This window comes from Palaemon carinicauda, chromosome 18 (genome assembly GCF_036898095.1).
Source record: "Palaemon carinicauda isolate YSFRI2023 chromosome 18, ASM3689809v2, whole genome shotgun sequence".
NCBI classification, from domain to species: domain Eukaryota; kingdom Metazoa; phylum Arthropoda; class Malacostraca; order Decapoda; family Palaemonidae; genus Palaemon; species Palaemon carinicauda.
Genome location: NC_090742.1, coordinates 67,079,707 through 67,105,873, shown reverse-complemented (window position 1 = coordinate 67,105,873; position 26,167 = coordinate 67,079,707). Strand labels below are relative to the sequence as shown.

General features: G+C 42.0%; 1 protein-coding gene across 1 annotated transcript in view; it reads left to right on the top strand.

Moving 5' to 3' along the window:
- LOC137657878 (cysteine protease ATG4D-like) overlaps nt 1–26,167 on the top strand; it is a 39,390-nt gene that overhangs the window by 969 nt on the left and 12,254 nt on the right. The window contains exons 2-7 of the mRNA XM_068392486.1: nt 11,294–12,051; nt 20,248–20,355; nt 20,710–20,895; nt 23,253–23,442; nt 23,934–24,010; nt 25,160–25,762. Coding sequence (XP_068248587.1) covers nt 11,319–12,051; nt 20,248–20,355; nt 20,710–20,895; nt 23,253–23,442; nt 23,934–24,010; nt 25,160–25,762 — 1,897 coding nt within the window. The 5' untranslated portion in view covers nt 11,294–11,318. The remainder of the gene's footprint in view (nt 1–11,293; nt 12,052–20,247; nt 20,356–20,709; nt 20,896–23,252; nt 23,443–23,933; nt 24,011–25,159; nt 25,763–26,167) is intronic.

Sequence of the window (26,167 nt, the reverse complement as noted above, 5' to 3'; positions counted from 1 at the left end):
GCAACTGGGCAAGGATACGACTCGTATGTTGGGTTACATGGAGAACCTTGGGTTAGGTGGTGGTCGTGTGTAGGGGTTTTGCAGCAAGACGGCCAAGGCTACGAACAATTAGAAAATGGAAAGGAAATTCCCATTTTCTATACACGCAGGAGACCCTCTTCATTGATAAATAAAGGCTCCGTAGTAAATATTTACCCAGTTTTATTAACAAACCCTGTCCATCCGAACCTATTACAAAGGCTTCCTCGCATAACCTCAGGAGGCTAGAATAGGGTACAGAATAGTTGGTAGTCTGAATAGCCAAAAAAATAAATACAGTATACCTGTATGATATTTTAATTTCTAGCCAAATACAAGAGCCATGTATTTTTCCAATTCACTATCTGTGTTTTATTAATTTCTGACCATGAATATTGTGGCAAATCAACCGTTCATGAGTTTTCGTACCTTCTCCTCATAAAAACAATTAGCCTATAAGGGATCCCTCTGGAAGATCATTGTTTTGGGTGTGGAACAAAAATCAAGTGATTTGCAGCAGAAATATATAGTTCATTTAAGTGGCAAGAAATTAAAGTATCATAATTACCAATAATCTATATCACGTCCCTCAAATGTTTTTTTTTCTCCGCGCTGGATCGCTTTGCTCGCAAATATACATCATCTCATTGCTCCTCTGTTTTGGCAAGATGTACATAGATGAGCTGTGTAAACCATAATTTGGGTCATTATTTTGGGGAGATATTTGACATTCAGATGAGCAACAATAGTTACATGATGAATGGACAGCGTTTTTAACATAATCAATTAATCATGGTGGAATTGATGCATAAGGGGAAAAAGATGGGAACTTGTGTAGAAACATTTGGAAGCTGTTAATAGGTTATAAAAAGACAGGTAATGATTACGTCATACAAAAAACAAAATAGCTCGTAAAAGCTAATGCAAACAATGCATACGCAGTAACCCACCATCAGACTCCTAAAAGTAAACAATGGACTTCGACAATAAAATGGTGTTCACAATTTAATTGATCAGTACGTAAGTTATTGTCTCAGTCTCCGTTAGCCATATAGAGAAAAATGGCAAGCTAGCCTGCAGTCGTCCATTTCTTATAGCAAATTCCGGTTTTGCTAGAAATAAATGCGTCCTATTTTAAACTCAAAAGGATTGACCATCAACAGCTTTCTAAAATTTTGGAAATTTTCGTTAACACTGTAAAAAAATTTCATCCGTAAATCGGTGTCCAGTAAATATGGGGTACATAGTTTGTAGAATGGGTGACACACTCACCTAATTTCCCTAATTAAAATTTTAACCCTTATACCTCCATGCTATTTGGAACTTTCCAACCCTTAACCCCCAGGCGGTTTTTTTTTCCAAGCACATTTTGCAATATATTTTTGTCAAATTGCTCTAACAGCCTTAGTTTTTGTCATAGAGAGGTCAGGTTAGTCTCATTCTTTTTTTAAAATGCCTGAAGTTTCTCATAAAGTTATCAAAAATACACAAAAAATGTAAATACTGTAGCATTTTTTTGCAAGAACGTACCGGTACGTCCATGGGGGTAAAGGGATGAGTTTTGTGAAACGTACCAGTACGTCCATGGGAGGTAAAAGGGTTAAAGAGATAAATAAAGATATAAAGTCATTCATCACATTCTAAAATCCTCCTAATAAGTTCTTAACTGGTGTGTATGTAGTTGGTCATGACAGGCATAAACTTTCGTTTTTCAATATTAAACTTACCCGGTGATCATGTAGCTGTCAGCTCTGCTGCCCGACAGAAAAACCTAAGGACGAAATACGCCAGCGATCGCTATACAGGTGGGGGTGTACATCAACAGCGCCATCTGTCGAGCAGGTACTCAAGTACTCCATGTCAACACAGAACCAATTTTCTCTCTGTCGTGCCACCGGCAAGACCTACTAAATACGCTGTTGTTTTCTGGATTGATTTTCACGTTATTTGGTGAAGTATTCATTTCTGGTTATTAGCTATCGCTGTGCAGAAGTTATCTTCAATACTTCCTTGCATTCTTTTATTGCATTTTGGATTATTTGTTGACGACTTGGATAGATTTTGAATTCCCCCCTTTGACTAATTCAAGATGTCTGACCCTGCTCAAGTCCCCAAGTACAGGAAGTGTAGCGCTAGGGACTGTTCTAGGCGTCTTCCGAAGGCCTCTATCGATCCGCACACCGTTTGTTCCACTTGTAGGGGTAAAGCCTGTCAATTGGAAGATCGATGTGAGGAATGCGTTAGGCTTTCGGAATTCGATTTTCAAGAATTCCTGAAATATGCACGTAGGCTAGAGAAGGATAGGATCAGGAGGAGTTCGTCTCGCTCAATTGATTTTTCCTCTCCCCATGCCCCACAACCTATTCCTTCCCCTGTAGTGGTTGCACCCGACCCCCCTGCTAGCGCTCATCATCCTTCGATGGCAGATATGATGCGTGCCATCCAGGCTCTAGGTGAGAGAGTCGAGTCATTGGCGAATGACCGCAATCAACTCATGGCTGACGTCAGGGAGTTGAAAGGTAAAAGTGCAGTGGGAAGTGAAGTGAGTGTCAGTGCAGTGAAAAGTGTCAGTGTTACGCATGAGGGTGCGTCTGTTCGTGCCTGTCGTCCTCCCAGTCCAGGACCTCTTGCAAGCTCCCAAGCCCAGGGGAGAAGCAATGTCGTACGACCAAAGGGTTCGACAGGCTTTAATCAGCGGACAGACGTTCCCTCCGTGGTTTCGGACGTATCTTGCCTAGATCGTCCCACCCACAAGAAGACGAGTGAGCCCGTTCATTCCTCGTCTGCGGAAGAGGTTTCTCGCCAGAAACGCTGGACCAAGGTCTCACGGCCTCTTAAACGCAAGGTCCCTTCCGAGCAAGTCCAACGGCCCAGGTGTAGCCACTGGGTCAGTTCGGACTCGCTGCAGTCCTCCGACGACTGCACACCTCCTAAGAGAGGCAAAGTGGTACCGCAGCAGGCAATAACTCCGTCTGTTGCCGCACCAGCTGCTGTAGACCCTAAGTGGTCTTTGCTGCAGTCTATGCAGACTCAGCTAGCTTCCTTTATGCAGGAGAATCGTGCGGAGAAGGTTGACGCTGCACCCGTTAGCCTACAACCAGCCACGGTTGTGCGCCCAGCTGACGCTGAGGCTGCCTGCTCCCACACTCCGGCTGTGAGAGCTCCACCACCTATGCGCAGTCGACCCTGCCAGACGCATGTTGACGTTCGCCGACGCGCGGAACCCTCCGTTGACGTGCGTGAGCTACCACAACAACAGGAGGGTGGAGTTAAGCTGCCGTGTTTTGACGTGGTGCGTCAGCCTCCGCAACCCACGGTGGTCTCCACTATCCGACCACAGTCAGGAATAGACGCTTTGCGCCCCCACTCAGCTATGGTTGTTGCCAGTTCTCAGACTGACCAACAGTGGCATGACGTTGGATCCAGTGCAGCCACGCATGCACCCGTGCTGCCGGACTCAGCCGTCCAGCTTTTATCTACTCCTTTGCCGCTTCCTTCTCAGCATTCAGACGATGGACTCTCTGATGATGACGAAGCTGCTTGGTACTGGGAGAGTGGTTGCAGTCCAAAAAGCAACTTGGGAAGACAACCTTCATGTTTCCCCCGGCCAAGCTTGCTTCCAGATCTAGCGTCTGGTATGCCACGGGAGAAGTTCTCGGCTTGGGAGTTCCTGCCTCTGCCCAGGGCGACTTCTCAAGTCTGGTAGACTCTCCCCGCAGGCTGGCTATGAGACGCTCCAAGATTTGCTGGACTCCTTCGGATATGGACCATCTTATGAAAGGAGTTTTCCGTGCATTCGAAGTCTTTAACTTCCTGGACTGGTGTTTGGGAGCGTTGAGCAGGAAGACCTCCCCTTCTGATAAGGAAACTTCCATGCTCATTATGTCCTGCATGGACAAAGCCATACGGGATGGTTCTAGTGAGCTTGCGGCTTCTTTCGTGTCCGGGGTCCTCGAGAAGCGGGATCACCTTTGCTCCTCCTTGTCAGCTGGAGTCACCCCATGTCAAAAGTCAGAACTTATGTTTGCTCCGCTCTCGAAGTGTCTCTTCCCTGAAGAGTTGATCAAGGAGATTGCCGCCTCCTTGATTCAGAAAGACACTCATGACCTGGTGGCGTCATCCGCACGCAAAGCCACCTCTTTGCCCTCCGTGCCTAGACCCAGGATGGACACTCCAGCGTCAAGGTTCATTCCGCCCTTTCGTGGCAGAGCCTCCAGCAGAGGAGGTGCTCGTGCCGAAAGTCAACGTGGGAGCTAGAAGAAGAGTTCCAAGTCCTCTAGAGGCAGAGTCTGACTGCCACCTTCTTCAGACAGCAGTGGGAGCCAGGCTCAAGAACTACTGGCAGGCCTGGGAGAACAGGGGCGCAGACGCACAGTCTGTGAAGTTACTCAGAGAGGGGTACAGGATTCCATTCTTGCGCAAGCCCCCTCTAGCAACAACTCCCATCAACCTCTCTCCCAGGTACAGAGAGGAGGACAAGAGGCTAGCTTTACAGCAAGAGGTGTCTCTCTTACTACAAAGGGAGCGGTAGTCATAGTCCGGGACCATCAATCCCCGGGCTTCTACAACCGTCTCTTCTTAGTGGCGAAGAAGACAGGAGGGTGGAGACCGGTGCTAGACGTCAGTGCTCTGAATGTCTTTGTCACAAAGCAGACGTTCACCATGGAGACGACAAAGTCGGTTCTAGCATCGGTCAGGAAGGAAGACTGGATGGTCTCGTTAGACCTAAAGGACGCTTACTTTCACGTCCCCATCCACCCAGATTCCCAACCTTTTCTAAGGTTCGTTTTCGGGAAGGTTGTATACCAGTTCCAAGCCCTGTGCTTTGGCCTAAGCACGGCACCTCTAGTTTTTACCAAACTGATGAGGAATATTGCCAAATTCCTGCATTTAGCAGACATCAGAGCCTCCCTCTATTTGGACGACTGGCTTTTAAGAGCTGCGTCAAGTTGTCGCTGTCTGGAGAATCTAAAGTGGACTCTGGATCTGACCAAGGAATTGGGTCTCCTGGTCAATATGGAAAAGTCCCAACTCGTCCCATCCCAAACTATAGTATACCTAGGAATGGAGATTCAGAGTCAAGCTTTTCGGGCTTTTCCGTCAGCCCCCAGAATCAGTCAAGCCCAAGAATGCATCCAGAACATGCTGAAGAAGGACCGATGTTCAGTCAGACAGTGGATGAGTCTGATAGGGACGCTTTCATCACTGGACCAGTTCATCGCGTTAGGGAGACTCCACCTCCGACCCCTTCAGTTTCACCTAGCTGTTCACTGGAGAAAGGACAAGACGCTAGAAGCGGTCTCGGTTCCTATTTCCGAGAAGATGAAGTCTTCACTGACTTGGTGGAAGAACAACATTCTCCTCAGGGAGGGTCTGCCACTGGCTGTTCAGACCCCCGACCACCTTCTCTTCTCGGACGCATCGGACACGGGCTGGGGTGCGACATTGGACGGTCGGGAATGCTCGGGCACGTGGAATCCGGATCAAAGAACGCTGCACATCAACTGCAAGGAGCTACTGGCAGTTCATCTGGCCTTGAGAAGCTTCAAGTCCCTCCTTCTAGGCAAGGTGGTGGAGGTGAACTCCGACAACACCACAGCCTTGGCGTACATCTCCAAGCAAGGAGGGACTCATTCGATGACGTTGTACGAGATCGCAAGGGACCTCCTCACCTGGTCAAGAGATCGAAACATATCCCTAGTAACGAGGTTCATTCAAGGCGACATGAATGTCATGGCAGACCGCCTCAGCCGGAAGGGTCAAATCATCCCAACAGAGTAGACCCTTCACAAGAATGTTTGCAACAGACTATGGGCCTTGTGGGGTCAGCCTACCATAGATCTGTTCGCTACCTCGATGACCAAGAGGCTCTCAATTTATTGCTCACCGATTCCGGACCCAGCAGCAGTTCATATAGATGCCTTTCTTCTGGATTGGTCCCATCTAGACCTTTATGCGTTCCCCCCGTTCAAGATTGTCAACAGAGTACTGCAGAAGTTCGCCTCTCACGAAGGGACAAGGTTGACGTTGGTTGCTCCCCTCTGGCCCGCGAGAGAATGGTTCACCGAGGTACTGCAATGGCTAGTAGACGTTCCCAGAAAACTTCCTCTAAGAGTGGACCTTCTGCGTCAGCCGCATGTAAAGAAGGTACACCCAAGCCTCCACGCTCTTCGTCTGACTGCCTTCAGACTATCGAAAGACTCTCAAGAGCTAGAGGCTTTTCGAAGGAGGCAGCCAGAGCGATTGCTAGAGCAAGGAGGACATCCACTCTCAAAGTCTACCAGTCGAAGTGGGAAGTCTTCCGAAGCTGGTGCAAGTCGAAAAACCAGTACCTCTGTAACTCAGATAGCTGACTTCCTTTTATACCTAAGGAAGGAAAGATCCCTTTCAGCTCCCACGATCAAAGGTTACAGAAGCATGTTGGCAGCAGTCTTCCGTCACAGAGGCTTAGATCTTTCCAACAACAAAGATCTACAGGACCTCCTTAAGTCTTTTGAGACCTCGAAGGAGCGTCGGTTGGCCACACCAGGTTGGAACTTAGACATGGTTTTAAGGTTCCTTATGTCAGCGAGATTCGAACCGCTTCAATCAGCCTCTTTTAAAGATCTCACTTTGAAGACTCTTTTCCTCGTCTGCTTAGCAACTGCTAAAAGAGTCAGTGAGATACACGCCTTCAGCAGGAACATTGGATTTACATCTGAAACGGCTACATGTTCCTTACAGCTTGGTTTTTTAGCCAAAAACGAACTTCCTTCTCGTCCTTGGCCCAAATCGTTCGAGATTCCAAGCCTGTCTAATTTGGTTGGAAATGAACAAGAAAGAGTCCTATGCCCAGTAAGAGCTCTTAAGTACTATTTAAGACGTACTAAACCATTACGAGGACAATCAGAAGCTTTATGGTGCGCTATTAGGAAACCTTCTTTACCGATGTCGAAGAACGCAGTTTCTTATTATATCAGACTTCTGATTCGAGAAGCTCATTCTCATCTGAATGAGGAAGACCATGCTTTGCTGAAGGTAAGGACACATGAAGTTAGAGCTGTCGCAACTTCAGTAGCCTTCAAACAAAACAGATCTCTGCAGAGTGTAATGGATGCAACCTATTGGAGAAGCAAGTCAGTGTTTGCATCATTTTACCTTAAAGATGTCCAGTCTCTTTACGAGAACTGCTACACCCTGGGACCATTCGTAGCAGCGAGTGCAGTAGTAGGTGAGGGCTCAACCACTACATTCCCCTAATCCCATAACCTTTTTAATCTTTCTCTTGAAATGTTTTTTATTGTTGTTTTTTGGGTTGTACGGAAGGCTAAGAAGCCTTTCGCATCCTGGTTGATTTGGCGGGTGGTCAAATTCTTTTCTTGAGAAGCGCCTAGATTAGAGGTTTTGATGAGGTCCTTTAGTATGGGTTGCAACCCTTCATACTTCAGCTCCTAGGAGTCGCTCAGCATCCTATGAGGATCGCGAGGCTCAGTAAGGAAGACGTACTTAAAAAGGCAGAGTAATTGTTCAAGTCGACTTCCTTACCAGGTACTTATTAATTTTATGTTTGTTATTTTGAATAACTGCTAAAATGAAATACTGTACGAAATACTTAGCTCTTAATGTTAACATATATGCTGGTCTCTACCCACCTCCCTGGGTGTGAATCAGCTACATGATCACCGGGTAAGTTTAATATTGAAAAATGTTATTTTCATTAGTAAAATAAATTTTTTAATATACTTACCCGGTGATCATAAATTAAAGGACCCACCCTTCCTCCCCAATAGAGACCCAGTGGACCGAGGAGAAAATTGGTTCTGTGTTGACATGGAGTACTTGAGTACCTGCTCGACAGATGGTGCTGTTGATGTACACCCCCACCTGTATAGCGATCGCTGGCGTATTTCGTCCTTAGGTTTTTCTGTCGGGCAGCAGAGCTGACAGCCACATGATCACCGGGTAAGTATATTCAAAAATTTATTTTACTAATGAAAATAACATATTACTTGTCAAATTGATTTCTATGGGGAAAATGTTGTTAATAATTTTCTGAAGTATATCATGATGCTAGTTTTACGATTTACAAAAAATTATGATTTAGTGTTACCCTGCCAGAAACGAAGCTGGTTGGGAAGCAAACATAGGGTTGAGACTTAGTCTTAGGGTAAGCTAAGGATATGGCTGCCGCAGGTGGGGCGCTGTGCCCCCGATAGGTAAGGATACAGCTCATAAGATAGGTTAGGTGGTGTTCCTGTGTGTTTTCCTTTTAAATTGTGGTTTTTCCATTAAGACTTCAAATTATTCACTCGGTCTGCCCCAATCAACTATGAAGGCTCCCTCATAATAATTAATTAGGTTTAATGTTAAACTAAAAAAAAATGTGTGAATGTATTTTCCAAGTCATACGGAGCTTTCCCCCCCCCCCATGACTGTTACCCTCCCTTAGTCCTTATAATCTTCTGTAGGTGGCTCGTTGAACTCCAGTGGGTAGGCTGTAGGCATTTCAAACTTAACCAGTAGGACTTTCAGTCGACCTAGGTTGTTTTCGTATTACGTGTTCCTTGGGCTTTATTATAGCATAGTACAATATTAGTTAGAGCATTAGAACTCACATAATCGAATAAATCTCTTTGTATACTATACACTATTTTGATCCCTATAATCTATTGTTGACAGCCAGTACTGTGTTATCAGTAATTACTAATTTTAATTAAAAAAAAATTACCTTTCATTTGGAGAAACTGCTTCACACAGTTCAGAAAAATTTTGATATGTGGTGTTTTTGTCGTAAGTTAGGCTACTTGTTCAAATAGGATCTAAGTCCAAACATTTTACATTCAGAACCTCTTGGTTATACACTTTCAATATCGGGATTTGCAATGTACAGTAATAATGCCCTTATATCAGTTGTGTGAATAATGGTAGGGTAAGTTAGAAATTAAAAATGTGTGATATATATAGTCTGATAATGAGAAATGGAAATCAATGCTAACAGTCAAACGAGTGTTGGAGCTTCAGTTGTAGGTTACATGTTCAAACAGAACCTAATTCCTAACGTTTTACATTCATAACCTCTCTTGGTTATGTGTTTTCAATACAGTATTGTGATATTCAGTGTAATTATGCCTTTATTTCAATATTATTATTATTATTATTATGATGATGATGATCATTATTATTATAAGATAAGCTACAAACCTATTTGGAAAACCGGGATGCTATAAGCCTAAGGGCTCCAACAGGAAAAAATAGCCGAGTGAGGGAAGGAAATAAATACACTACAAGAGGAATAATGAACCATTAATATGAAATATTTCAAGAACAGTAACATTAAAAAATATCTTTCATACTGGTATACTGTATAAACTATAAAAACTAAAGAAATAAAAAAAAAAAAAAACAAGAGGAAGAGAAATAGGATAGAATAGTGTGCCCGAGTGTACCGGCAAGCAAGAGAATAATGATAGGTTAGGGTAAAAATGTGCGTTTGATATATTTAGTCTGATAATGAAAAATGGAAGCAAAGTCCAACGTTCAAGCAATGCCATAACGCAACATGTACCATTTGTCGGAATAGAGGAACTTGGAGATAATGTTACGTTGCGAGCGATGTGAGCTACAGTGCAGCAATTAATTAGGTAATTAAAATAACTACAAAATACTATGATACATGGCCAACGTTCGTAGTGCAACATGTTCCTCTTGCCAGAACAGAGGAGTATGGACATGATGTTAATCTGCGAGTGAAGCAAGCTATGCTATGGCAAAGGCCAGTAACTGATTAAATTGTGTTAATTTGGTGGACCAAGAAGCCCATAAATATTCTCATCTAAATTTAAAGGAGACAAAAAGAATCCTATTTTCTTTATACTGTATCCAGAAGGCCTGTTATTCTTCAAATTATTTGGTGTTTTTAATGCTTTTCATGACAATAATAGTGGAAACTCAGTTTTTGAGTTTTGGTAGTTAACCCACCTACTCCCAAAACCTATCAAGATTCAACAATTCATTATCATTAACATAAAATGATACTGGTATAGGATGTATTTAAAGGTGTTTTGAACGTTTTTGATGATGAGTACTAGCAGAAACCCTTAGTTTTTATGGAAATGGCAATTGACCCACTGTAACTCTGGGTTTTCTGATAGTTATCGTCATCAGAAATGTGAAAAACTGTATAATACACCATGTACCAGTCACATCTCTTAATAATTATTGAACCATTCTTTAATTTTGCCATTCCTTGTTCCTGAACGTACATGATAAAACCACATCCAACAGTTTTTTTTTTCTAGTGCTACATTCGTGGTACTTGACTACAGTATAATATTTTATAAAGATATTCTATATCACAAGCTTTGGATACGTTCTGTGTACAGTAAACAATATTTACACTACTGGTAAAAATTTCTACTGAGATGCATGAACACAACTCATACTGATTTATAGATCGCAAACTCGCGGGTACATTGACGTGATTAAGAAATTGAAGATTTTGGTGCCAAAGACAGGTACTTCATGAAAAAATAAGTACATCAAGTATTGTTTTGTAGTACAGTAATAGTTCTCCATCGTAGCAAAAGGGGGATCACATTGGTGTTAGCCAGTTCAGGTTACAAGGATACAGTATCAGCCTCATAGGTTAGGCCAAGTAGGGAGTACCTTAGGTTTGGTTTGATTTCATTTTGACAAAAGCCAAAGCATGTGCAATGGCAGACACAGCATTTGAAGACCTGGTAGAGGTAAATAGGGGGTGGGTGACAGGAGGCGCTAGCCTCCTTCCCCCAGTGTCGTTGATATGGTAACGGGGTACCTTCAGTTTGGGTAAAACCCTCAGACTTCGTAAAAGCAGGAATAACCAAACCAATGCATACAGCCGAGGACAGCATAGAAAATTGGGATCATAAACCCCATTGTTTATGCCTTATCCAACTCGTGTTGCCATTCTACAAAAGATCCTACCTTCAATTAGAAAAGGAGTTTTGAGCTTTTTATAAAATAAGGTTTTCTAAAGTAAAAAACAGTTAGCTTTGTCATACAGTATTGTAGTTAGCCTTCAGCATATATCAATTGGTCTTGTTTAAATTAATCATAAAACAAACAAAAATCATTAATTTTCTCTTGGAAAAAAATTAAACAAAAATCTTTAATTTTCATTGAAAAATTTACAGTGAAATATAACAAAGTTTATGTAATATTTCAGTTTAAACCAAGGAAGGATATTGAACTTTTTATTTCTACGTCATTAAATATTCTATATCTAAATACTGTACTTGTAAACATCCCTTTTCAGATTCAGTTATGATGCCAAATGAAGAATGATACCCAGAAAGCTGCCTTTGAGCAGCCGTCAGGAAAACTCCCATCAGTATACAACCAGTAGAGCTAATCAGAGATACGAACCAATAGGAGGAATTGCTGAAGCCCAGGAGTGTACAGAGACTTCTGGTTGGTCCCATTCATCATGCATTTGCAAGAAATCTCACTGCTCAGACTGTAAATATGGATTAGAACAGTCCAATAATATTGAAAATGAGCCAGATGATTATGTACGTGTCGCACTGACTAGAACGGCAAGCTTGGACTACCAACCAAGTCAATTTTACGTCAGAGCTGCAGGTGGGATGAGCATCCCTGTGCCAGCACCCAAAATGTCCTACGAAAATAATCAACACCACATAAACCCATCCCCTCCGGTTCAGACCATTCCTCAGCTTGATGATGGCTCTTTGGATTTGACACAGTATACTAGAGATGGATCATCGACCAATTCAGAGAAGAAAACAAGTAGTTACCTTCCCCTTAGTGTTGAACTTGTTGCAGGGCGGGGCAACACTAGCATGCCTGCGGATGGCAATAAAAGTTCTTCAGCAGGTGGTAAAGTAAAAAGTATACCTCCATCGAGGACATTAGCACTTTCAGCATCACTCTTTAAGAATTATCTCATCCCGGGCAATGACAAGTCACAATCAAAAACCACAGCCCCGACGCCAGAGACTGAGAATTCCGTGAAAACAAAAATGTTGGGGATATGGAACAATGTTAAGTATGGTGAGTGAATTGTCTACGTTATTTGAATTCATAAGTTATTTTATTGCTCTACATTAAGCAGTTTTTTAAATGTGTACATATCGATACAGTGTAATTCTCATACATGACGGATTTTGATGATAATACCCTATAGTGCAAAACCAGGAAACCTTTGTCAAAGTCTCACACAGGAAACCATGTGTTATCTAAAGTCCCTAAATTATGGGTCTTGGTACCATGTTTGTAAAGATATTGTTGATTATCTGTTTCCACAATAAAGTTTATCTATATACTGTTTATTATATACAGTACTATATATATAGAGAGAACTCACATACATTTGTCTCAATAATACTGTCAATTAAGACATCTCTGAAACAGGCAAGCAGATTGCATAATTGCCACAGATGTAGCTGTATTTACCTATATGTTACCATCCACTTTTTAGAAGTGACTAAATATAGTAGCTTTTACACTCTTTCCATCTCTTAATATTCTTCCTAACAACAGCATCAGATTGCCTTCATTTTATCATATTTTGTGGTGTAATTGTTGGCCACATTTTATTTTAAATAGTTGATGGCAGTTACCTTTACTAAAATTATTCATCATCTTTGTACTTTTGGTGGGCCGTGCATATGTGCATACTTTCAGCTGTGTTATTCAATTAGTTTTTAGCTTTTGTATTTTTACTGCAGAGCAAGACACCATCCTTTTTACTTATTACCCAAGGTAAAGTACGTTACAATACAAGCAATACTTGCATACGAACCAAACCTTATGCAGAAGTAGTTATTGATGGATTTGTTGGTAGGGATAATGGATCTACTGTATTGGAAAGGAGGCTTTTTGTGTGATAGGAAACTCTCTTTACCCTTTGAAAGTAGGTATCAACTATGTTCATTCCCACTATTAGTCTGTCAGCATTATATTTCTCTTGAGACATCTGACGGATTTGGACACAGATTAAGTGGAATTCGTACTTTTTCCTCTATTGCACACTATATGAATGCTTAAGATTATGGAATTATTTTTTACCATGATGGACTGTCCTTCCTCAGTTTGTGATGTAGATGCAATGTTTAATAATTAAGTAGAAAATAGAGATACAGTTTTCAAAGTGAAAAATGATGGGTTTTTTGGTTGTCATTTTCCATAATGTTACAATAAAAATAAACTTAAAATGAATGAAAAAGTGCTTGATGTTTATATATGTACAGTAAAAGGGATTTTTCAATATTAAACTTACCCGATAATCATGTAGCTGTCAACTCCGTTGCCCGACAGAATTCTATGGAGGGATACGCCAGCTATCACAATACTAGAAGGGGGTGTACTTACCAGCGCCACCTGTGGCCAGGTACTCAATCATTTGTTGTTGACACCTCCTCAATTATTCCTCTGTCGTGCTTCCGGCTAGACGTTCTGGGATACGCTCATGGTCTTCGAGTTTATTCATGGATATTTGGTGAAGTATTCTCTTAGATTAACGGCTGTCGCATACTGGAATCCTTTTTATATTAGCTAGTTAGCTTTTATATAAACTCTGATTAACGGTTAATGAATTTTTGCTTGTTTTTGGATCACCCTTTGACTTACTCTTTGAAACAAGATGTCTGACGTTTCGCAAGCTCCCTCCCATAGACGATGTAGGTCTTGCAATAGGCGTATTCCGAAGGTCTCGGTAGATCCTCACACCGCTTGTTCTGACTGTAGGGACAGGCCCTGTCTATTAGAAAATCGGTGTGAGGAGTGCGCCGGACTTTCGGAATTGGATTTTGTACGTCTTTTAAAATATTCATCCAAGTTAGAGAGAACTAGAGTTAGAAGTTCTTCTCACTCTTCTATGTTTTCCTCACCTCATGATCCCCTACCTTTTCCTACCCCTGTAGTGGCTACCCCCGAACCTACTGTGTGCCCTCCGCCTGATATGTCAACTGTTTTGCGTGCTATTCAGGCTTTAGGAGATAAAGTAGAATCAGTGGTAAGTGACCATAAGTCTCTGATGGCCGAGGTTAAAGAACTGAAGGTCAAGAGTGCAGTGGGTGGAAATAGTGCCAGTGCTGTGACGAGTGCTAGTGTCTGTGCAGTGCCAAGTGCTAGTGGTGCCAGTGTGGTGCGTGAGGATTTTTCTGTGCGAGCCAGTCGTCCTCCCAGTCCGGGACCTCTTGCAAGCTCCCATGCCCAGGGGAGAAGCAATGTCGAAGGGCTTAAGGGTTCGACAGGCCTTGTTAGGCGCACAGAATTATCCTCGGTGGTTGCGGGCGTGTCTTCCTTAGACCGTCACTCCCACCTGCAGACGATTGAGCCCGTCTTCTCGTCCGCTGATCTTCATGCAGGGAAGAAACGTTGGTCTCAGGTCTCGAGACCGCTTAAACGTAGAGTTCAGTCAGCGAGTGCTCAGCCAGGTTGTAGTCATTGGCTCAGCTCCGACTCGCCTCTGTCATCGGTCGACTGTACTCCGCCCAAGAGGAGTAAGGTTCTGCCTATACAGACCCCGACTGTGACTTTACCTCAGTCTGTTATCGTTTCTGCCGACCCCAAGTGGACCCTGCTTCAGTCCATGCAAGTTCAACTTTCGGACTTGATGCGTGAGTGTCGGGCTGAGAGTGTTGCACCTCCTGCACTCCCTCCACCTGTTCTCGCTGCACCTGTGCTCGCCCAGCCTGCACCTGCTCCGCCTGTGCTCGCCCAGCCTGCACCTGCTCCGCCTGGTCGCAGCACCATCTGCCAGGCGTACGATGTTGAACCACTTTCGGAGTTTGCTGTTCACAGTGTTGTTCAGCCTCAGCCTTCTTTAAGGCAACCCTTGCTTTGGGATCAGGAGAGTTACACTCTTCCTCCTCCTCCCCTTGCTGCTCCACCAGTGGTGCAACTCTCGGTTGGGGTACAACAACCTCTCCCCTCCGTGAGTCTGTCTGCTCAACCAGCGCTGCACCGAGTTCAACCCTCATCTAGGCAAGCTCATCTACACCATGCACTTGCGCCTCAGGAGCCTCAGCTTGCTAGAACTTTACCTTGTTCTGCGCAGCCTCAACCTTCTCATGCTCCACTCATCTCTCAGGAACAGGAACGGACTACTCCGCCTCCGTCCTCCGCTCAGCTGGTGCAATCCTTGGGTGCAACTCTTGCTAGGAGTCAACCTCCTTCACCCTTGCACCTGCCTTCTGCTCCGACTGTTGTTCAGCCTATGCAGTCTGAACCTCAGGTTTTCCCTCAAGTTGAGGAAACCTCTGTTGTTGTTCCTACCCGTTCTGACTCTGCGGTTCAGCATTCTGGTCCTTTTGCTTCGCTACCTTCTGCTGATGAAGTGTCGGATGATGAGGAGGCACATCTTGATCCCTCATCAGACGTGGAGGAGTCTAAGCTTTCTCCATTGTCTGTTGATTTTAGAAAGGTCTTGGCTCTACTCAGGGAGCTTTACCCTGACCACTTCGTCTCTGCTGTTCCCCGCTCTCCTCCATCTGAGTTTTCGCTAGGCGTGCAACAAGCTAAGTCGAGCTATACTAAGCTTGTCCTAGCTAGATCCTCCAAGAGGGCCTTAAGGACCTTAGGGGAGTGGCTTCAGTCTAAACAACACCTGGGCAAGACTTCCTTCATGTTCCCTCCAACGAAGCTCGCATCGAAAGGTTGCGTTTGGTATGCCACAGGGGAAGCACCAGGCTTGGGAGTTCCTGCCTCTGCCCAGGCTGACTTCTCAAGTCTGGTGGACTCGCCTAGGAGGACTGCGATGAGACGCTCGAAGGTTTGTTGGACCTTCTCAGACCTGGATCATCTTCTGAAAGGGTTGTTCAGAGCTTTCGAAATGTTCAACTTTCTCGACTGGTGCCTGGGAGCCCTCAGCAAGAAAACATCTCCTGCGGACAAAGACTCTGCCATGTTAATTATGTCCTGCATGGATAAGGCTATCAGGGATGGATCGGGTGAGCTAGCGTCGTTATTTGTATCAGGGGTGTTGAAGAAAAGGGAACAACTGTGTACCTTCCTCTCAGCCAGCATTACACCGTGCCAGCGGTCACAGCTCCTTTTTGCTCCACTCTCAAAGTTCCTCTTTCCCGAGGAGCTAGTTAAGGACTTGTCGGCTGCCCTGATACAGAAGGACACGCACGATCTTGTAGCCTCATCGGCTCGTAAGTCTAAGGTTACCACCTCTGTCCCCAAGACTTATCGCTCTCCAGTGGCTGATACCCTGGCCACTAGGTTCATACCGCCCTTTCGTGGTAGAGCCCCCAGCCGAGGAAGCTCCCGTCCAGACTCTCACAGGGGCAAGTCTAGGAAAGGACCCAGGACATCTAAGGGAAAGCACTGACTCTCAGATTCTCCAGACAACAGTAGGAGCCAGGCTCAAGATCTTCTGGCAAGCCTGGGAGAAGAGAGGTGCAGACGCACAGTCTGTCAGTTGGCTGAGGTACAGTTACAGGATTCCATTCTGCCTCAAACCGCCTCTGACCACATCGCCCATCAACCTCTCTCCCAACTACAAAGAAGAGGACAAGAGGCTAGCATTGCAACAGGAGGTGTCGCTACTTGTGCAGAAGAAGGCAGTGGTTATAGTCCGGGACCATCAATCCCCGGGCTTCTACAACCGTCTCTTTCTTGTGGCCAAAAAGACAGGAGGTTGGAGACCGGTGCTGGACGTCAGCTCTCTCAACGAGTATGTCACCAAGCAGACGTTCACAATGGAGACGACCAAGTCGGTCTTAGCAGCGGTCAGACAGGAGGACTGGATGGTCTCGTTGGACTTGAAAGATGCATACTTTCACGTTTCCATTCATCCAGACTCCCAACCTTTCCTGAGATTCGTTTTCGGAAAGGTTGTCTATCAGTTCCAAGCCCTGTGTTTTGGCCTAAGCACAGCTCCTATGGTCTTTACTCATCTGATGAGGAATGTAGCGAAATTCCTGCACTTATCGAACATCAGAGCCTCCCTCTACCTAGACGACTGGCTGTTGAGAGCCTCCACGAGTCGTCGTTGTCTGGAGAACCTCTCTTGGACTTTAGATCTAATCAGAGACCTAGGTCTTAGTCAATATAGAGAAATCTCAACTCATTCCCTCCCAATCCATTGTGTACCTGGGAATGGAGATTCAGAGTCGGGATTTTCGGGCTTTTCCATCGGCCCCCAGGATAAACCAAGCCCTACAGTGCATCATGAGCATGCTGAAGAGGAGCAATTGCTCAGTGAGACAGTGGATGAGTCTCACAGGGACCCTCTCATCTCTGGCCCTGTTTGTCGAGCTAGGGAGACTCCACCTCCGCCCTCTTCAATTCCATCTTGCAGCTCATTGGGACAAGGGCTCGACTCTAGAAGCAGTCTCTATCCCTATCAACCAAGAGATGAAGACCACTCTCCGGTGGTGGAAGCACAATCTTCTTCTCAAGGAGGGTCTATCATTGGCCATCCAGACCCCCCATCTTCATCTCTTCTCGGATGCATCGGACTCGGGCTGGGGTGCGACCTTGGACGGACGGGAATGCTCAGGAGTATGGAACAAGGAACAAGGATTACTCCACATCAACTGCAAGGAACTGTTAGCAGTCCATCTTGCCCTGTTGAACTTCAAGTCCCTCCTGCTAGGCAAAGTGGTGGAGGTGAATTCAGACAACACCACAGCCTTGGCTTACATCTCCAAGCAAGGAGGGACCCATTCGAGGAGCCTTTACGAGATCGCAAGGGACCTCCTCATTTGGTCAAGAGGTCTAAACCTCACACTGGTCACGAGGTTCATCCAGGGCGATATGAATGTTTCAGCGGATCGCCTCAGCAGAAGGAATCAGGTCATTCCCACGGAATGGACCCTCCACAAGAGTGTGTGCAACAGACTTTGGACGTTGTGGGGTCAACCTACCATAGACCTGTTTGCCACCTCCATCACCAAGAGACTTCCGCTTTATTGTTCCCCTGTTCCAGACCCTGCAGCGGTTCATGTAGATGCTTTTCTTCTGAACTGGTCCCATCTCGACCTGTACGCATTCCCTCCGTTCAAGATTATAAACAAAGTTCTGCAGAAATTCGTCTCGCACGAAGGGACACGGCTGACGCTGGTTGCTCCCCTTTGGCCTGCAAGAGAATGGTACACAGAGGTACGTCAATGGCTAGTCGACTTCCCCAGGACTCTACCTCTAAGAGTGGACCTTCTACGTCAACCACACGTAGACAGGTTGCACCCAAACCTCCACGCTCTTCGACTGACTGCCTTCAGACTGTCGAAAGATTCGCTAGAGCTAGAGGCTTTTCGAAGGAGGCAGCCAGTGCGATTGCCAGAGCTAGAAGAATTTCCACTCGTAGAGTCTACCAGTCTAAGTGGGAGGTCTTCCGAAGCTGGTGTCGAGCCAATTCAATATCCTCTACCAATACCTCTGTGATCCAAATAGCTGACTTCCTTCTTCATCTTAGGAATGAGAGATCCCTTTCTACATCTACGATTAAAGGGTATAGGAGCATGTTGGCCTCAGTCCTCCGCCACAGGGGTTTGGACCTGTCTTCCAACAAGGACCTTCAAGACATTCTCAAGTCTTTTGAGACGTCTAAAGAACGTCGTCTTTCCACTCCAGGCTGGAATCTGGACATAGTCTTAAGGTTCCTTATGACATCTAGGTTCGAACCTCTCCAGTCAGCTTCCTTCAAGGATCTTACCCTCAAGACTGCTTTTCTCGTTTGCCTTGCAACAGCTAAGAGAGTCAGTGAGGTTCATGCCTTCAGCAAGAACATTGGTTTCACAACCGAATCAGCTACATGTTCTTTTCAGCTTGGATTCCTAGCAAAGAACGAGCTTCCTTCACGTCCTTGGCCTAGATCGTTCGAAATACCTAGCCTCTCCAACATGGTAGGTAACGAACTAGAGAGAGTTCTTTGCCCTGTCAGAGCTCTCAAATATTATCTGAAGAGGTCTAAACCTATTCGAGGACAGTCAGAAGCCTTATGGTGTGCCATCAAGAAACCCTCGAGACCCATGTCCAAGAATGGGCTTTCGTACTATATAAGGCTTCTGATCAGAGAAGCACATTCTCACTTAAAGGAGGAAGACCTTGCATTGCTGAAGGTAAGGACCCACGAAGTAAGAGCTGTAGCTACTTCGTTGGCCTTTAATAAAAACCGTTCTCTGCAGAGCATTATGGATGCAACCTATTGGAGGAGCAAGTCAGTGTTTGCATCATTTTATCTGAAAGATGTCCAGTCTCTTTACGAGAACTGCTACACCCTGGGACCATTCGTAGCAGCGAGTGCAGTAGTAGGTGAGGGCTCAGCCACTACATTCCCATAATCCCATAACCTTTTTAACCTTTCTCTTGAATACTTTTATTGTTGTTTTTATGGTTGTTACGGTAGGCTAAGAAGCCTTCCGCATCCTTGGATTTGGCGGGTGGTCTATTCATTCTTGAGAAGCGCCTGGGTTAAAGGTTTGGTAGAGGTCCTTTAGTAGGGTTGCAACCCCTTGTACTTTGGCACCTTTGGGTTGATTCAGCCTCCAAGAGGAACGCTGCGCTCAGTAAGGAAGACGAACTTTAAATAAAAGGCAGAGTAACGGTTCTATTCGACTTCCTTACCAGGTACTTATTATTTCATTGTTATTTGAGATAACTGTTATATGAAATTTGGGATACTTAGCTATCCTTTAATCATGTACACTGGTTTTCACCCACCTCCCTGGGTGTGAATCAGCTACATGATTATCGGGTAAGTTTAATATTGAAAAATGTTATTTTTATTAATAAAATAAATTTTTGAATATACTTACCCGATAATCATGATTTAATCGACCCTCCCTTTCCTCCCCAGAGAGAACCAGTGGACCGAGGAATAATTGAGGAGGTGTCAACAACAAATGATTGAGTACCTGGCCACAGGTGGCGCTGGTAAGTACACCCCCTTCTAGTATTGTGATAGCTGGCGTATCCCTCCATAGAATTCTGTCGGGCAACGGAGTTGACAGCTACATGATTATCGGGTAAGTATATTCAAAAATTTATTTTATTAATAAAAATAACATTTTATATCATAATGCTTTACATAACTATAATTTCATGGCTTCTCCGTGGTATGATCTTCTAAATATACAATACCACTTTATTTATAATCTTTTTATCGCAGTACAGTACTATGCAATGAAGAGTAACGACCATCGTGTTTGCTCTTTTAAAACCGTTTTTTCCTTGATATTTTAGCTTTTATATCCTTTTATTGTCTGCACTAACAATAATTTGTTTATACATCAGGTTGGACAGTAAACCTCAAGACAAATTTCTCTAGGGATTCCCCAGTTTACCTTCTAGCCAGTGTATACCATAAATCCTTTGGAGAGAATGATGACGTAGCCTCGGAAGGTGAGTTTTCAAGTTTTTCTTTCTTTTATTCATAATCTGATTTATGTTTATTATGTCCAGAGTGAGGCAATATGATTTACTGGTTATTTTGTGTTGGAATAAGTTGGCGACTTTAACACCATATTGTTTATTGTGGCTATGAATTAGTTACAATCATTATGTTGGAAAGTCTGGCTGTGAATTCAAAAAATAATTCTAGGTTTGCAAAATGTGTCAATAAAATCATTATCCTGAAGATTCTTCTATATTCATAAAGCAGATTTTATCAAAATTATTTTCACTTATAAACTGCTTATTATGTTGATAAGGAATGTATACTATGGTGACTTTCCACTTTTAATTTCTATTTTCCAGAAATAGAAGAAAATGGCATGGAAGCTTTCAAAAGACATTTCTATAGCCTCATTTGGTGTACATACAGACGGCAATTTCCAACTCTTCACGATTCTACACTGACAACGGATTGCGGCTGGGGGTGCATGTTGCGGTCAGGGCAAATGATGGTGGCACACGCGCTCACTTTGCACTTCCTTTCTTCACGTATGTTTTTGGCAAGAATTTTTTTTTTCTACTGATAATTAATGAGTTCCCCCATCCAAGATTACTACAATAGTATAATTCATAATGTTTGTACTGTATCTTTTGTAATTTGAAATATTTGTGTAGATAGTGAATACTAAATTCATGTGTTAAAAAAAATTAATGATACAGTGTAATTATTTAGTAGGAAAAACTTTGATAAAAGTGTTTTCTCTGCCTAACATAATTGTGTCCCTACAATGTCTATTTACCTTGGTTTACAATTAACTTTGAATATGTGCGTTAAACATAATTGTGTCTCTACAATGTTCATTAGTATTTTGCTTTACAAGTAACTTTGAATTTTGAATATGTGCAAATTGGAATACAGGCACACAAATTCAAACAAAAATTCAAATGGGTTAAGAGTGCTGGATTGGTGTGCGAGCAAAAGATTTGCGCCTTATGTGCATTTTTCATGGATAAGCACTAAGGAGACTAGCCCATGACATAAAAAAATCAGTCATGTGGTACCCTTGCATCACTTATGCAGTGTTCATGATCTTTTTACAGTACACTATTTTGTTTCACATTAACTCAAAGCATGACTCTTCCACTCTCTGAGACACTAGTAGAAGAACCCTTTCACACGCGTGTCTTAAGAACTTTTTTGTACACTTGTAATCACGGGTTCTTTGTTCAGTTGTGATTACTATTGTTTATCACAAATACAGTGAGATTGTGGATGCTACTAAAAACCATCGGGCCTGAGCAGGGCTCAAACTCATGACTCACGGGTTTCAAGACAGGGACGTTTAAAATATGCCAGTTGACTCTTGGGTTTATTATAAACAAAACATACATTAGTATAATCAGATCTGTCATCAAAAAAGTCCTAACCATATCTTGCTGTATGACCTCCAAAACTTGTCCTTGATACATAACCAAGAATTAAAACAAACTGCGCTAACCGTTGAGCAAGTTTTTTGTTTTTTTCAATGACTTAGTGCTTATATTATGAACGGTGTAGCATTTGCATAGACCAGTAGAACTGGAAAGCTTTGACAGTCAAGCAGAAGTGATTAGTATAATCAACTGTGACTTCCAGAACTGGGAATTTAACAGCCTTATTTCTTGTCTCAGCACTAATGGGTTCGAGAAGACATTAAAGGTAGTATCTTAGATAAGACAGGAAAGGTAATACAGTATCTTAGGATTGGGAAAAGCACTACACAAGTCATGATTTCTCAAAAAAACATCATTGTCAAATTACACTGTTTTGGAACCTGCAAGATTTGTTTTTCCCCTAGGAAGGGATGTGGTTTCATTGCCACATACCATTACATAACCTATTATATTCATACACAACGCAAGATTATTTATGGTAGGTGCAATTGGTAGCATATCATCACCAACTGCACATTATCTCTTTGTTGATCTACAGAAGTCACCTACAGTCGGCAAGGCTAGTGATATAATTAGGTTCATGGTGCATATTTGAATAACCTATTTCTTATATGTATCTGTTGTCATAGCAGTCAGATTCATTGCATATCACCTTGTGTACAGACTGTTCCCTTAAGTACCAGGTATAAATTTTTTAAAGTGACACATACACATTTCGTGAACTGTAGTGACTTGGAGTAGCATCATTCACAATCACAATTCTTATCCTTAGACCAAGATGAAGCGAGAACCCTTAAAGAGAAATCTTTAGACCAAGATTCAACCCAAATCTACAAAATCCACAGACAAACATCATCTGCTTTTATTTTAGATCCCAGTTTAATGAAATAAACTAAAAATACCCCTATAGGAACAGAATTTAAAGTAGTACTCATTCTTACAATGAGAACCAGGAAGTCCCTCTAAGAAACTATTAGCAACTAGGATATAACAGATCTGTGATTGTTACAGGTAAATTGTAGAGTACAAACAGCTGTATGTGAATCCCATGTCGGCTACCCCCCAAAATTGGGGGAAGTGCCTTGGTATATGTATGTATGTATAAGTAAGTTTTGTAGTAATAAGAAGTTTATTAACAGTTCAGTACTGTAAATTATGAAGTTTATACATTTTTTAGATACACCAAACAGGTTATAATCACTTTGTTTTCAGATGCTCCAAGTAATTTGATGATGATCTGGATATGCGAGTTTTATTTAGGAATGACTAGAATTTTTTCTATTGCCGAATCACGATCCATTTGTGGCAGTAAACATGAGTAAATGAAAAGATGTGCATTTAAGGTGATGAAAATCAGTAATTAACCCTTGGGAATAGTTAAAATAAATTAATAAGTAACCCCAGAAGTCCTGGGTGTATATAAAAAACAATACTGTAATGTATAATTGTGTAAAATTCTTAACCTTTTATAGGATGGAGACATATAAAAAATATCAATGATGGTTTGGAAGAGAAAATTCACCAAAGAATAGTGGAGTGGTTAGGTGATTCTCCCTCACCGCAGTGTCCCCTGTCGCTGCATAATTTAGTCCACTTTGGCAACAAACTTGGAAAAAAGGCGGGCGATTGGTATGGTCCTGCTTCTGTTGCGTACATTTTCAAGTAAGTATAATTTCATGATTTACTAATTATGCCTTTTAAGAACCAAGAGATACAGGTCGTAAGTGCAAATGTAGAAACTGATTCATTTGTCATTCTCTCATTTATATATTTTTATGTTACGTGTTTGTATTTACCTTCATTCATAAAAGTAGATTTTGGAGCGAAGGTCCATGGTTTGTAAGCCAAAGGTTGTAGTATATTTTATCATATTAAAAAATCAATATTTGATGTTTCAGCTCCCAAAAATAGACTTGATAAGAAAAAAAAAAAAAAAAAAAACAATGGAATTGAGTGCATTATTGTGTTCTAGCCTATACTGTATTGGTTTTCCTATTTCAGTCAGTTGCAATTTACTGGCTATTTAAATGTCATTTGCACACCTTATTTTCATAAAATAAAATTTATAGATTATGAGATTGACTCAACCTTGACCCCACACGCAATATACTTGAATATTGAATTCACCTCCCTTTTTCTTGTCCTCCTTCCAGAGAAGCTATAGAGATGGGGTCTAAATATATTCATGATTTGCAGAGAGTCTGTGTGTACGTAGCCCAGGATTGTGCTGGTAAGAATAATTCATCGATGTATAGATATTTCAATAAGTACAGTATTTATATTGAACAAACTAGGTAATCCAATAATCTTTTTATATATTTATATGTCTTGACCCAAGTTATTTTGTATCAAAATTCCATTTGTTCATTTAATTTCACTTTAGTAATTGAAGAGGTGAAATTCACAGGAGAACAAGGTCATCCCAAATACATTTCGAAACTAAACATTTGTCATGATTTTTTTTACAAAACAATTCAAGAGAATTTTCCTGATGTTTTAATCTGGTCTGTTAAAACTATGGCATTTACATACTGTATATTATTTAATTTTCCTCCAGTTTTGTAACCGATTTCTTCTTTCATAATTAGAAATATGTACTCTGTTTACATGGTAGCATAATTGTATACTTATATACAGTACAGTATTTAAAGAAAAATTGCTTACTTGTATACAGTATTTCTGTTTCCTTGTGTCCATTCTTCTAAAATTATAGTTCAACTTAAAATTTTTGTTACCAGAAATGTCTAACTTGTCAAAATTCTAACAAGGTTTCAGAGAAAAAAAAAAATCATTTATTACTCACTGAAATTTGTTAGGTTTTTAAAGTATCTGGAAATCACAGAAAGTATGTATGGTTTTACTCTGACATTTTCATCAGTAACATTCTTAAAGTGATGGACTTGAAGGGAATCAAAAGATTGAGCTTACCTTTCATATCATCATCCTCATCATGTAAACTGTATTAACCCTTTTACCCCCAGGCTCTTTGAAAATTTCCAACCCTTAACCCTCAGGGGGTTATTTTTTTCCCAGCACATTTTGCTGTATATTTTTTTAAATTGCTCTAACAGCCTTAATTTTTGTCATAGAGAGGTCAGGTTGGTCTCATTCTCTTGGAAAATGCCTGAATTTTCTAAAAAAAAAAAAAAAAAAAAATGATCAAAAATATGGAAAAAATAATTTTTATAGCATTTTTTTGCAAGGACGTACCAGTACTGTACGTCCTTTGGGAGTAAAAGGGTTAATTACTCTTATTTTCAAACTTACTAGGTAAATCAAAGTTTGATGAATCATTTGCTAATATATTGTATGGTGATAAATATATTACAGCACGGTACTGTATTATAGTTTACATTAATTTTAATTCTTATTCCAACAGTGTACATTCAAGACGTCCTTGACTTGACAACTACCCCGTGTCTATGTTCTAGAGGAGACCTTATAAAGTGGTCTGAAATATCAAATGTGAAAAGGAAGACTACCTCGGATTATTTAGAAAAAATAAAAATCTCTGCAGTGCCAAATACCTCGGACCCAAGTGGCCAGCTAGAAAATGGCAGTGGTGGCTTAGATCACAGAGGCTCAGAAGTAACTGGTAGACCGTACAGAAAGTCCACGGATGTGACGGAAGGGAATGTAAATAGAAATTATTCAAAAAAGTCTTTTCATTCTGAGAGTAGTAATAAGGACTCTCAATCATTAACTAATGCAGGACAGACTAATGAGTATTGTGATAAATTTAAAACTGTTACTGAAACTTTAGACAATGTAGGAGGCACTGGTGCCAGTGCGAATCAGCCTGGCCAGTGTTCTAAATGTGAGAATTGGAGATCTGTGATTATTATGGTACCAGTGAGACTTGGAGGGGAATCTTTGAACCCTATTTATGCTTCGTGTGTGTGTTCCTTGTTCACTCATGAACTGTGCATTGGCATCATCGGTGGGAGACCAAAGCATTCGTTATATTTTGTAGGATTTCAAGGTAGGACGTTTGATTAAATCTGGTTCATGCAGTAAATATATGGCATAGCAAGTTATTTGCAATCATGAACACAGTCTAAAATGCTTGCCCTTTTAGATAAGAGAGCATAAATTCAAACTTTAAGTGAAATGGAATAGTCTAAGCTGGTGTTATTAAAATGAAGTTTTTATGATAAGGTTTTATGAATACTTACCTGGCAGTTATATATATATAGCTATAGTGTCTGTCATTGAGACTATAGCTATATATATATATAGCCTAACTGCCAGGTAAGTTCTATTCGTAAAAATTAAGTTTTTATGATAAAACAAAGTTTTATGAATACTTACCTGACAGTTATATATATATAGCTATAGTCTCGACAACAGAGACTATAGCTATACAGTATAGATAGCCTAACTGCCA